The 14,504-nt window shown below is 34.5% G+C and overlaps 1 protein-coding gene and 1 pseudogene across 1 annotated transcript; both read right to left on the bottom strand.

Annotated features, from left to right (window-relative positions):
* Positions 1 to 5,580: 5,580 nt before the first annotated feature.
* On the bottom strand, positions 5,581 to 11,199 carry LOC148612228 (uncharacterized). The gene is made up of 5 exons (XM_088593482.1): positions 10,984 to 11,199; positions 8,998 to 9,111; positions 7,247 to 7,322; positions 6,235 to 6,509; positions 5,581 to 5,828 (listed from the first exon to the last, which is right to left on the bottom strand). The coding sequence occupies exons 1-5, from the start codon at positions 11,122 to 11,124 to the stop codon at positions 5,793 to 5,795; spliced, it is 642 nt and encodes a 213-aa protein (XP_088449608.1). The 5' UTR covers positions 11,125 to 11,199; the 3' UTR covers positions 5,581 to 5,792.
* Positions 11,200 to 12,932: 1,733 nt separating this feature from the next.
* LOC148612227 (uncharacterized) lies at positions 12,933 to 14,138 on the bottom strand (annotated as a pseudogene).
* Between the last annotated feature and the right edge of the window lie 366 nt (positions 14,139 to 14,504).

The following is a 14,504-nucleotide window of genomic DNA, read 5'->3' as shown; positions in this document are numbered from 1 at the left end:
TCTGTTTGTCTATATAACTTACAGCGATCTGAGAAAAAATAGATTATTTAGATTATGCCATAGTCTTGCTTAATTAAATACCAACCGCAAAAAAGGTATCAACCTGAGACTCCTATATCACCCTAGGACCACCGGCCCGCGGGATGATATAGGTCGAGGGTTGATACCACATGTGATACTCATTTTTGTGTTCTTTATATCATATATTTTAACCATACTTCAAGTATAGTCTGTGAAGGGGTGCGATATAAGTCTAGGGGTGTGCTATGGGGTATGCAATGTAGGTCTAGAGGTGTGATATAGTGTTGAAATGAACACTAAAAATGCATATACAAACAAGTTATATTAAAATCGAAATATATGCTATGATATCAAATAATTATACACAATTTATCATCAGCCTGAGTGAATACTTGAGAGCATTAATGGAAAGGTGCAAAAAATCACACTGAAAAACAATAATCACATCTACTTTAATTTTTGAATGTCATTCGAGTGTGAGCTTAACTAAACTTATATCTCCCTCCGCTGTCCTCAGTGTTCGTGGGATATAGATCTGTTGCAATAAAAAAAATGTAATAGAAATTAGCAGAAAAAGAACAGTTAATACTTAACTTGTAAGTGCAAACGTATGCATAACTGAAAAAGAAAAGGACAAAAAAAAACACAAAAAAACACAAAAAACAAAATAAAATCGAAGGAATTACGAATGTCACAAGTCATTAATGCGAATATTTGCAGGACATGCCAATGTATCAATGTATTATAGGAGGATTCATCTTTATGCTCGAAAAAATGTGGTTGATTATCAGAAATCACTGAAGCTCCTTCTAAGGCTACTCAGCGGGCCCCTTTTCGGAATTCCTGGACACTTTATTAGATATTTATGTTAATCGTTATCATGATTATGATTAAACATTCTCGTGTTTGGCTTCGAAATCAACATCATTCGACATACAGTACTAGTGATTGATTTCAAAAGACACCCACAAAACTATTGACATTAGGCCATTTTTAAAGGTCTCGGTATTATATTGAACTCCTCCATTATATTTGCATAGCTAAAATATCATATATCCCTGTGTGTCATATTTTCACGTTTATCTGATGAATGTTTTCCTGTGTATAATACACAAATAACACCCTGAATCTGAAGTTAATGGCCACGTAAACACACTGGACATTTCTGTATTGACCAGGGTTGGAGGCACATGCTATAAATAACTGAGAAGAAAAGGTAAGGAGTAAATGTACTGTATATTTGATCAATGATGATAGCGCTAATAAAACAAATTTGCTCGAAATGCTTTAAAATAGAATAAAAATAATATTATGATACGGTACAATGAAATACACATCTTCTCTTGTCAAATATGTTTAATGCGATTCGCTTCATGGCTAGCAAAATACACGCTAGGTACATTTGCATAGTAAATCAAATCTAGCTATGACCCAGTAATTTAGGTGACAAGTATTCTGTATGATAATCGTTATTTATTAACCGAACACAAGTGTGAAGAATATTTTAATTCGAATTCAAATACATGTAATTGAACACAATAAATTGGCCATTTCCGCACTAGTACTATTGAGTTATCTCGCCTTCTCTGTTAATGTTTCGCAAATTTATAACGTGTTACGTTCTTATGAAGCAGTGTATCCACTATGCACAGTAAAACCAGATACATTCAAGTCATAATTAAATCAAGCCTCGTGTTCTAGTTAGTCTTATGCTCACTCTTCCTGAGCAACTGATGTTACTCCGGTTTATCTTGTGGGAGCTTATATTGTAGTGCTTTAATTGTTCTTGTTTTCATTATCTATATATTATATAATTGTATTTTATTCTGGTTCGCTACATATAGTGTATGCAGATTGTCTCTGTTTCACGTTTTCACGTTTAGGCCATTTACTTGGGTGTTGTTGTCTATGAATTGCCCTATTTTGGTTATTTTGCCAATACGAGCAACTCGGCGTGTTTCTAGAAAAGCAGAGGACGCTTTGGGTTACCCTGGTGCAACTGGTGTATATACTCCAGGTTGTTCATTTATTCTTCTGTGTGAAGTATTTAAGTTCATATATGTTATTTGTGTTTTCGTTTTTTGTCCGGATCCTGTTCGTCGTATTTGCTTTGAATTACAGTCGTATTTGATTGTTATACAATTTCTCACTTGATTTTCTTATACTTTCAGATCTTAAATTAATAAAAGTCAACATGATTAAAGGCATTAAGAATTGGTTCAAGTCTTTACTTGCTCTGTTTGTAAGCATATTCAGATTCTGGATAGTTTCGCTATTCATCATTGGTAAGCAAGTGCCCGCCTATGGTGCCATAGTAAAAATCGTCGATGAGAAAATAGCAAAAGGTGTCTTTGGAATTAACACGAACACGACAATAAAAGCACTAGTGGAAGATATTTGGAGAAACTTTAAGAATTTAATTCCGTTCACAAAGAAGAAGTATTTTTAGCAATAATCTAATTTAATGTGTATAGTAGCTGCATAGAATGTGTAATTAGTCCTATGAGAAAGCGGTGAGATCGTGACAATCGAATACAAGGCATTCAATACCAATTAACTCAGGGTAAGTCAGGGATCGGAAACTGGCTTCATTTTGGACATTTGTGCACCCATTATACTAATCTAGCCTACGCGTGAAGTGATACGAATGGAACATCCAGTCAAGGAACCCGTTTCCAGGTTACAACAAACTTTTAATAGCTATTTAATGTACACAGAAAAGTTCTTTTTCAACGGTAGAGCGGTTTGTCATTTTCAGTTTTGCGTCTAAAGAAGAGAATGCCTTTTTATCTTAAAACAACCATGCAATCAATATACCTCATGATATACATATTATACATATCATTTACGTCAAAATAAATTATCGTTAAATATCGTATTTTTTCATTTGTTAGTAAAAGAGAAGAACTTCAGTTAAGGAATTAACTGCAATTGAATAAGCTTTGGCAACTGTTCACGTATAATATCAGCTGTAACAGGTTTTAAATCACGTGCAACAAATATATTCAACCGATTTTGTATGTTTTTTGCCCACCATGAGGAAAGTCATATTAATTCGTCACAGCTTCTTCTATACTGTACCAAATATTATTTTAGTTGACACACCACTATTGGGTAAGGAGAAATCTGAGTAGTTCCGATAGGTATGGTAATGGTACATTTTACTGAATGGTTATATTTTTATTTATATTTCCCAAGGCAAATGAACTACCAAAAGAGAGAGAGAGAGATTCGACAGTTAACAAAATCGCTATAATGATTTAATGTACAATTCATTACAATAAAGACGCCTCGTAGAAAGTCAGCTAAAAGGATATATTTAAATGCAATTTTAAATAGAGATTTCCAGCCTCCAACATCACCGATTTGATTCCGTATTTTATGCTTTCGTTACATGTCGGTATGTAATTTATTTTACTATACATACAGTAGAAACTGTATACATCTTTTTTTCTCGAACGATTGAAATTTGTTTAAAAGAGAAACCTAGGGAGGACAGAAGTCGGTAAACTTGAAAAATGTATCTATTTCAATTAAAATAGATGTGTTATCTGAATGTATAGACACTTGAAAAAAGTACACACATTCAAGAGTATGACGTTTATCGATTTTAAAAAGGAATTTAAAAAATTAAGAAAGTCTTGTGAAATTGCTTTGATTGATTGCATGACCGTCTTCGAACTAGATAGACAGACGAAAAGAGCGATTTACTTAAACAACATGCGTGCTTCATAACTGAGATTAATATTAAATATTGGCACACCTATGAGTTCTAGTGTGCTCTGCATTTGCCAACTCTAAAAATATCAGGAGATAAATGTTAACCAAAAAGAAAAAAAAATTGAAGGTGTTTATTTAAGAGTCTTGCTTGCTTTGGAGTAACTCTGTTGTAGGATGCATCGAAATGAACTGCACAAAAAAGCATATGCTGACGTGTTTGAAGGAATATCTAGATGTTCGTCTCCCACGTTCTAAGATCACATGGATAGGTTTGCAAGAAAGAAACTTACAATCAAATCAAAATTAGAATAATAATTCTTCAATTCAGTCATTCGATGTAGGATCTAACATCATTTTACTTAGCCAATCAGATTTCTTCTTTAATGATTGTGAAAGCATTATTTAAAGGGAAACCCCGTGGAATGTTTTTGACTGTCTGATGAGAAAGTAGAATAATAGGGTGTGGTGCAGTGACTGAATCGAATAATTAGTATATCTTATGAAACTCAGAAATAATTCCACATTTTGTAAGGAAATGGATCTATAGTATGTCCACAGCAACAGTGAAGCAACATGCACTGTGGTATGCTCAGTGTTCTTTTAAGTATGTTTTGTTATTGGTTGATTTGCTTTGTCTTTTATGAATTAGTTGTTATTTTTACATTGAGTTTTCTCTTTTACTTGCTCGTTCAGTGTTTCGTATTCTGCTAACATTCATATTGTTCATGTTCTTTAAATTAAGTGTTTGTTTCGCGCTAGACTTCTTACAATTAGGCTTCTTTGGAACAGGGTTGTGTTGCTACAAGATTGGAGTCATCATTACAAAAGTTTATCAGTCTGCGCCATGAAAACTGATTTGTTCAACGTGTCTTAACTTTCCTTTCCTCTTTCGTCTACCTTGGACTTGACTTTTTATGAGCATCTCGGTGGGTGTTTCTAGAAAAGCAGAGGACGCTTACCCTACCGGTACACCTGGTCCATGCTCCCAGTTTTTAGTGGAGTCCGCGTTGCTCATTTACTTCGTTACTTCGTATGTATTATTTTGGTAATTTTATGTCTTCGTTGAGTCTGTCTGTTTTCCATGTCTGGTCTTTGTCCCTGAATCCCTGAATTACATTCTTTTGATATCCGCTAGAATAAAGGTTCTCTTGATTACTCTTATTTGTTTGTTTATTTATTATTTGTTCATATTGCGGTTTTATCTCGAGTTTCCTAATTAATTTAATACCACTTTAATCGTGGCTTATCTAATAGCACTACATGTACCTTTAAATTCCCTATTTGGTGTTATTATATTTCAGGAAAGGTTGTCATGTTTTTTCAGTCTACGAAGAAATAACAATAAATAACCTGCGTGGGTAGCAGATTATTTTCAAGTGAGCACCACGTGCATTTAGGTTAATTCAAAAAGACCAAAACAATATGATTACAGTCATTCCTTGTAATTTAATTTTTAAGTATCAAAATTCAAGGAGTATACCATTAAAAAAGTTTGATGACGTCACGGTTATTACAAAATTTGGTATATGAGAAGTTGGACAATTTTTTTTATCCAATCAGAAACGGTGTTACTTCTGGAAACAAAATTATCAAATCATCTCGGAAATACAATAACCAAAAATATTTCAATTATTATTCTTAATAATGAAAATTGAACTTATTAATAACCTGTATTTTATGATACTAAACAACTGTGCAAAATTCAAAAAAATATGTTATCAAGTTATTATCTGGAAACTGTTGGGGACAGACAGACAGATGGACACACAACTTTTCTGAGGATATCACATAATACCTCGCCACTTTGCGTGGCAAGTCTTAAAATCAATAAAACAAATATTTAAAAAAGTATGATTTTATTTAGCCTTTAAAATGGAATTCTTTTGATATGGTACTCACAAATACATAAAACATAAAAAAATGTACAAAAGTTTGTTTTTAAAAAGAAGAAAGGTAAAATACAAAAAAAATGAATCAGAATACAAGAAGTGTACACAAAAACTAAGAATATGTCCAGATCTTTTTTTAAGGGAGGGTTAGTTTACACAGTCTTATGAGTTGCTTCTAAACTTCATGTATTCTTTCACCTGAAATAGAAATATATATAAATAGTTGACAACAGCTAAATATGTATTAATATTTTAATAACAAGAGGGTAAGTTAAAAAAAAAACCATCAAATTTCAAATAACAAAAAGAATGAGCCAAGACCACATAAAGAGTAACCAATCAGAAGAAAAAGAAGTTATAACAGTTTATTTTTGGTCTATCCTTTTTGTTATCATGCAAATTAAGTATTAAAATTCCATTGGAAGCCTAAATCAGTAATTTGATTAATGAGTTAGGAAATTATATGAACACATGAAAAATATTAAAAACATGTGTAGTAAATATCAAAATTATGTCTATGTGATGATAGACAATTTTTTTCATCCTATCAGAAAAGCTGTTACTTCTGAAGTTGATGATCCACAAATTAAAAAAAGAAACTTACGTGTGGTTTGTGATCCTGGTGTTGTAAACCTCTACACGCAGATGGAATGCCAAAAACAGTTGAATTGGTGATTCCGTTCTTCAATCCCATGAAGCCAATGTCGGCCATCGTGTTTGGAGCTTCCACGTGCTCGCTGATAGGCACACAGATGCCATTTTCTGCCTTGGTGACCGTCAGGGTTAATTTCATGTTACTGTACATGAATGAATACATGTTGAAGTCAACCTTGTCTTTTCCAAAGCCGTAGAAACTTGACAAAAGCAGCTTGGCATCAGCTATTGAAAAAGAAATGAAACTGAATGCATAAAGCAAAAAATAAAAGCATAGATCAGTGGGGCACCACCTCCCATTGTTCACGAAAATTTATTTGTGCAGAAATTGACCAAAAATGAGCATATAATAGTCTGGAATGCCCTATTTATAAATAAGGATTGGAATACCCCCTTTTCACAAATTTTCTGAATTTACCCCTGACGTTGTTTCCAAGATTTCAATAGTATATAATTATACTGCCTTTGTATATACCAATGGATTATTCATTATTTCATATACTTATTATAAATTTAGTTTTGAATAAACCTTTTTTATATAACAATGATCAGTTGTATTAATCGATATTTTCAAACTTTTATCTCGTGTAATTTCCTGTTGTGTCTTAAAATAAAATCAGAGGCGGCTCAAGGGTTTTTTTTTCTCTGAAATCCCTCTGAAATCAAATTCACTTAATTCCCTATGAACAATATGGTAATCAACATTTGCAAAATCTAGAAAAAAAATTCACAGGGTTATTGGTGTCTCAGTTTCTAGATGAGCACTCCTAGTGAAAAAAAAATCAATTTTGGAGCAATACACAAGTTGACAACAAACTTAAGATATTATAATAATGTTTACAGATAGAAAGGTATCCAAGGGAAAAAGAAATCCCCTATTTTATCGAAGTTTTCCTTCATATTCAAAAGAAGATAACACTCCTGTCATTCTATTTCTCAGATAAGGCCAAATAAAAACTTACGTGGAACACAAGTCAGCTGCTTCCTTGGCAAGGGTTGTACTTTGCATTTCCCGTTTATCACTATGTATTCTTTTTGCTGAAAAAAAATTAACTTTACTAATGCATGTAGTTACATTGTTCCTCAAGAACATTTTTATGGATATGTAATGATTTTTATACTGGAAATTTATGTTCTAATTTAAGTACTTCTCTAAGAATCAGGCTAAATGTGTATAAGGTGTGACACATGAAGGAAAAAAATGCAGAGGTCCTATTTCATTAACAAAGTATTTATACATGATAACCTCCAGAAATAAGCATCAAAGTATGTATAAAATTTGCCTTTTTAAGATATAATTGATAGGTCAAATTTAATTGGAATGCATAATGGTAAAATGGTAGGAAAATTTCCCTACTTTTTTCCTACATAATCATTAAAAATATCTAATGTCACAGATATTTCAGGATGAATTTAAAAAGCTTTTTGACTGTTCTACTACGCAGACTTTTTGTATCGCGCTAGAACTCTAACAAATAGGCTTCTGGAACAGGGTTATGTTGCTACAAGATTGCAGTCATCACTCAGAAGTTTCATAGTCGTCATCATGAACTCGTGGATCATTATGATGTATCCATCAGCATCATGAAAACTGATTTATTCAACGGGTCATAGTTTACCTTTCCTCGTTTGTCTACCCCAGACTTGACTTTTTATGAGCAACTCGGCGGATGTTTCTAGAAAAGCAGAGGACGCTTACCCTACCAGTGCACCTAGTCCATGCTCCCAGTTTTTAGTGGAGTCCGAGTTGCTCATTTACTTTTGTTACTTTGTATGTATGATTTTGGTTGCTTTGTGTTCTTGGTTGTGTGTGTCTGTTTTCCATGTCTGGTCTTTGTCCCTGGATTGTATTCTTTTGATTACCGCTATAACCTTGGTTCCCTTGATTACTCTCTCTAGATGTATCGAATATTTTCAGGAAAAAAGACAAATGCCTGATTCTTACACAGAATGGTACTTAAAACTTTAATATATTACTTGACCATAGGAAAATTTAAATTGAGGAGCAGATCTGATGCCATTGTCTAATGCTCTGGAGATTGGAATACACAAAACTACAAGTGTATGTTGCAATTGACATGATGATAAAGCACACAAATCTCCTAATATAAAGTTGGTATTGGATGGTAAGTTATACACATAGGTATTTTGGGACAGGACCGAGTTTCCGGTGAATTTGTTTATCGGAACAGTGGTTTACTAAGACAGGGCCGAGATTCCTGTGCATTTGTTCAGTGGGACAGAGCCGAATTTCCAGTGCCTTTGTTTACTGGGACAGGACCAAGTTTCCAATGCCTTTGTTTACTGGAACAGGACCAAGTTTCCAGTGAATTTGTACATTGGGACAGTAGTTTACTGAGACAGGACCAAGTTTCCAGTGCCTTTGTTTATTATCGACTGCAAGTTTACAATCCACAATGGATATTTGTATCATTGTAACAAAAGTCACCATTATAAAAACTGAAATTAGAAGAAAATAAAAAAAAAAATCAAATTTTGAAAAAAAAGGGAAAGGCCAAAAAACTCTGACCTTTGGTTAGGCAAATATTTATTTGGGAAAACCTGGTTCCATGAATCTCTTATTGAACTACATTGTATACTTTTGTGTAATACTTGTATAAATCCAAACTCCAAAGTGTTTGACAATGAACTTTGATTTTTAATTGTTTTTGTTCTTCTAAGATGAAATAAAAGTAAGCCATGACAATCAAACCTTGCCATAATCGTCCAATATGATTTCTCTAATAGGTGGTCCACCATTCACCACCATATCACCTTCAAGATATACCATTTGTCGATCAGCATCAACTGCAGTTTTGTATAAACTCTGAAATGTTTTGTGGCATGTTTAAATATATATATTTAATTGATTAATCAATTTAGGCATCAAAATTTTGTATTTTGAGGTTGTACCATAAATTTGTAAAATTACCAATTGTATATGGACTGAGTTTTTATGCTGCTTTTCTTCCGTCGAACTAGTCTAAATGATGGAAGGCCATTTTTAAGTCGCTAATATTGCCAGCGACTTCTTCCACTATCTCAACAAAAAAAAACAAAAATAAATTGGCAAAATTAAGTGCAGGCAAAAGCTTTTTTGTCTAACGGCAGCTACGCGCCTGTCATATAAGACAAAATGTACCTCTTAAATATCAAACACGTATGTTCTACGTGTGTTTCATGATTGTATGAGAACGGGAAGTTTACATGAGATGATCGGTTAGCATTGAACATTTCCCAGTTCCCGATTCAGGCACGGGGGCTCGTCACAAGACCATAATACAACAGCATGGCCCCGATATCTACGAATATTCATTGTCGGTTGTTTGATCTGGTTCCTAATTATCTGGTTCCCTGGTTAACATCATAAGCGACCCAAAGATAACGCTACAACGTACCTCTTTTTTTATCATACACATGTCTATGTATGAAGTTTAGCGTGCATGAGAACGAAGAGTTTCCATTAAAAGATGAAATTATCAGTTAGCATTGAATTTCTATAATATCACCCATTTTCCGATTCAAACACATGGGGTCGTTACAATTGACTATATAGGTCATATATATTTTCCAGGACCCCGATGCCATTGCCAGTTGTTTAATCTGGTTCCGAGTAATTGAAAATATTCGGGTCATCATGGTTACGAAAGACTAATCATATCAAGGAAACCAAGATGTTATTGGAAGTCACCCGATTTTTGAGCATATCGCATTCGTGCCATTTCGGATGTTGAAAGTAAGCCAAAATCAGTGATCGAGAATATTTGACGATTGGCGACTTTGAAGACTTCTGACTTTGATTTTATTTGGCCTGAACACCTCCTGGCAATTAACATAAACGTAAGATTAAAACTAGAAAAATACAAGCAATGCTAACTAAGTTTATACCCCGCTCCCAATTTGACTGATTGATTGATTGTTGGGGTTTAACGTCCGAGCAGCAATATTTCAGCTATATTCAGACGATGAACATGAAATGGATGATAAAATGAACATGAAATGAAAAATGGGATGGGACACAAAGACAGTAGGGTCGACAAATTTTGATTGCCACTAGAAAAAGGGAGGGATGGGTAAGGTCGGCCAATTTAGCCTCCTGTGGCGGAGCGCAGTGGTTCCTACTCCTATCGAATACCACAGTAGGGTTCTTTAACGTGTGAGGAACGTGGCATCTTTCCCAACACGGTGCACCACTATGGTTTGCGGTCAGGCTTTCCGTATTATAGCCTGTAACATGCCAGGGTACCCCATTCCATCACCTGGGGTACACATCCCAGTTGCTCTGTGGGCAGAGCGCCTAGCCCCCGGCTAGGTTTCTAAGCACTATTTAGTCGCCCTTTACGACAAGTTTACCGCTGCTGCAGGCCTATTCTTTTGACACCCGGACCTGCACGGGGCAATTTGAAAACATGCATCTAATTTTCTTAAATTTCCCCATATTCTTAAATTTGATCAAAATATCTAACAAATGTTTTGAGAAAGTTTCATTAATTCCATTCATATGTATGAGAGCCTTACGGAAGTACGGACGGGCGGACAAACAGATACACACTTCTATCACATATATATATTCCCACAACTTTGCCAGCTTGGGATTTAGAAAGTCCACCCTAGTAAACGGCAAAATATAATCGGCGCCTGCATTATACTGTGCAGGATGCAATCAGTCATGAAATAGATGCATGCACTATATACTAACCGTTATTCCAAACCCTGTACCATTTACTTCCATACCAAGAGACATTCCCTGAAGTCCCTCGACCTGCTTCGGAAAGCAACATCCCTCAACTGTTATTAGCAGTGCCAACAAACCTAAACCTATTCGTGTGATCTGCATCATTTCACAGACGAGGAAATAATAAGAGAACAATAACACCGCTTCCCCCTTTTAACGATATTTCATTTCACGTGATTCACTGTAAAGGATATTAATAGAACGACACAGTTTGTAAACCCGATCTATTTCCGTGAACGGTAATCGTAAGATCGTCATGTGTTAATCTGATGGCATATTATATTAAGCAAGAGTGTCATATGCCTTAGGTCACATATGCTTTCTTTTCACCCTTAATTTGATGTATTAATTAATATATGTTAAGTAATTCAATCTTATACCTAAATATGGCACGCCAAAGTGGACAAAAATCAATATTTTGTAATATTAGAAAATGAATTTTTAATATTACAAAATCATTTTAATATTAAAAAATTGAAATTGAATACAAGAAATCCATTTTCTAATAAATAATCAAATGATTTTTTAATATTAAAAAAGTGTTTTGTGATATTAGAAATCTAATTTGTAATATTAAAAAAAAATCATTTTTTAATATTGAAAACACTCATTTTTGTCCACTTTGGCTTGCCATAGCTAATGCTGCTCTCACACTATGCCGAATATTCCTGCTAATAAAAATTGTTGGCGTTCGCAGAAAATTCGTCTGAAATAATAAGATTAGGTTTTTAAAATATTGAAAATCATGGGGGCTTAAGATCGTTTACAACTGTCTTACGAATCTTTGCGAGTGTTTTGCGAATTTTAGCGAATTTAACGAATTCCGTACGAACCTTGTTATTTTTTTTTTGCAATAATACACAAGAATTTCTTACAATTAACTTCTGAATGATACAAATGCCTTTACGACCCTTACGAATGCTTGCAATAATCGTTGCGAATCTAACGAATTCTTGCGAGTGTCAATTAGAATAAAACGAATATAAACGCTTGCGTTGCGACTTTTTTTTACAATTCTTCTCGAATACCTTCATTTTGAATTTAGTTTTCGAACTAACAAGTTATGCCGAGAGGTGGAAAAAAAAGATGGAAGGGGTCGAGGCAGAGGGAAATCGGATAGAATTACATGTTGTCCTACCAAAGATGACCAAATGAAAAAAAAAAACATGAACAGAAAAGCAATGAAACCCAAGCGGAAATAATAGATTTCGATGATTCCGGTGATAGATCTAACAATTCTATCACACCAATTGCTACACCGCCACGATCTCCAACACCACCTCCTACATTTTCTGCCTCATCCATTTGCATTCACATTTAAATCTCAGCAACTGTGTTCATTGTACGAGCACACAACCTTGTAATGTATACGCATACACATACATTATACGTGTACATATCGGTCAGCATCTAAGCAAAAGTAGGTCAATGTGACTTCATCATGATTGTTTTTTTTTTTCAAAATTGAACTCACTTATAATTATTTTATAAACCTCGTAACAGTTTATTCATGTGTTCCATGGAAAGAAATCCTATGAATATTGTTTTTTTTTTTATTTTCCATCTTCCTGGGAGATCAATGTCAGCTCAATATTTGACATTTCTTCATTATTACAATGTACGATAATGGACCGACCAGAGAACCTTGGGCATTTGATCTAACTTTTATATCTGTGCACGTTTTGTGCTTGTGTGCGTTGGCTTCTCTTTTGATATACTTTACTAGTTTTTTTGCTATGATGTCTTTTTTCAGCTTTGTCTTTCACGATAATATTCAGTAAATTTAACATTATAAATTCCTTGCCCTGTGTCATAAAATTACAGATAGTATGAGACTATTTTTGTAAACTTCAATGAAAATTTCAGTCTATAATAAAAGTTCGTTTTTTTTTTTATTGTATGACGACAAATACACATCAGAATATTTTCATGTTATAGGGCATTGGGGCCTGGAATATTTTTTCTTTACCGATTTATGACAATTACGTTTCTGAAATTTTATTACATATAGTTTGTATTCAGTCCATAGTATCTTGCCATGGGGCTGCTCCTGCTAGACTATTAAAATACAGCTTAAAGTATTCCTGGTCTTGTTTTGGCTTTTGTAGACTTTCTGGTAGGATATCTTGCTTGTTCCGTGTCTTGCATGTTAGCATGCTTTCGCCATTCACCTGGGATTAAATTTCCATCAACATCTTCTTGGTCTATCAGGGCTTAATGGTGACGAGGATACCTGGTACGTAGTAGGTTGTGAAGTACCATACGTGTTTTAACTATGAGCTGAGCGGTAGTAACTTTCTGTTGAATGGTTGTAATTAAGGAGAATTTGCCAGCGGAGTGCCATGATACCAAAGGCGTTTTCAACAACACGCCGACCACGTGATACTCGATAATTAGCATTTTTTGCCTCATAGGACATATTTCTACATGAACATGGCTTCATCGTGTATGATTTCAAAGCAAAAACGCCATCACTGGGTGTGGCCTGTCGTTATTTGGAAGTGGTTCGTCGTCAGGCAGGTTAATCTCCCCACTTTCAATAACTTCTAAAAGTTCTGAAGCGTTATATATTTATATCAGCTCACAGGAAACGGTAATTGGCATCAACCAATGCTAACAGCACGATAGAGAAGAATCCTTTGTAATTATGATACTAAGATCCAGAATGAGCAACGTGTTTGCCGTCAAGTGCCCCGCAAGCGTGCGGTACGTTCCATTGTCTATGAAATTCGTCGGTAAATTTCTTTCCACTCATCTTTTGTGTTTGGTGCTGGAACTTCATCTAAATACTCGTTAATTATAGCTTTGCACATTTCAGGGACAAACATATTCATGCTATTATCTGCAACGCGGAAACTACACGACAGGTCAACATATAAATTCCCAGTTGCTAAATGACGATGGGTCACTGCTAACTTTAATCCAGGCTCTATAGCTTCTCGGTATCTTGTGTTCTGTTTTGTGATTCTATGTCTAATACGACCCATTAGCTCATCAAACAATTCCGGTTGTATACTTGTAAATTTTATAAAACTATCCGAGTCGTTATGACAAAGGTTCTCCATTAAATTGTAGTAATGTGAATGTTGCATCATTTGCCCTCTGGACAGCGAGTTTCTCACCCAGTATGACCTCACCTATTTTGCGGCTCTTGTTGTAGACCAATAACAGCACGATGAGTAATATCTGCGTGCTGTGAAACTAGCACTGCTAGAGTTGCATCTTGTTACACAGACTCAGCCCTTATCAACTGACATTGAAATATCTTTTTCGAGAGATAAAAGGGTAGTTTAATTTTTAAAAAATTGGCTCCATTCGGAAAACTCGTGCTAATTTCATACTTATATCGCAAGATGTTTGTAATATTATCTTAATGTTCGCATTTTATTTGCATGCATTTGTAACCACTCGCTAGCATTGGCAAGCCATTCGTAGGCATTTGTAAGACATTCTCTTGAATATCGTTTAAAAGTTGTAAGCTATTC

This window comes from Perna viridis, chromosome 7, assembly GCF_037379345.1.
Source record: "Perna viridis isolate PV_CMFRI_1.1 ecotype Kerala chromosome 7, ASM3737934v1, whole genome shotgun sequence".
Taxonomy (NCBI): Eukaryota; Metazoa; Mollusca; class Bivalvia; order Mytilida; family Mytilidae; genus Perna; species Perna viridis.
This window is presented reverse-complemented; position numbering and strand designations above follow the sequence as displayed.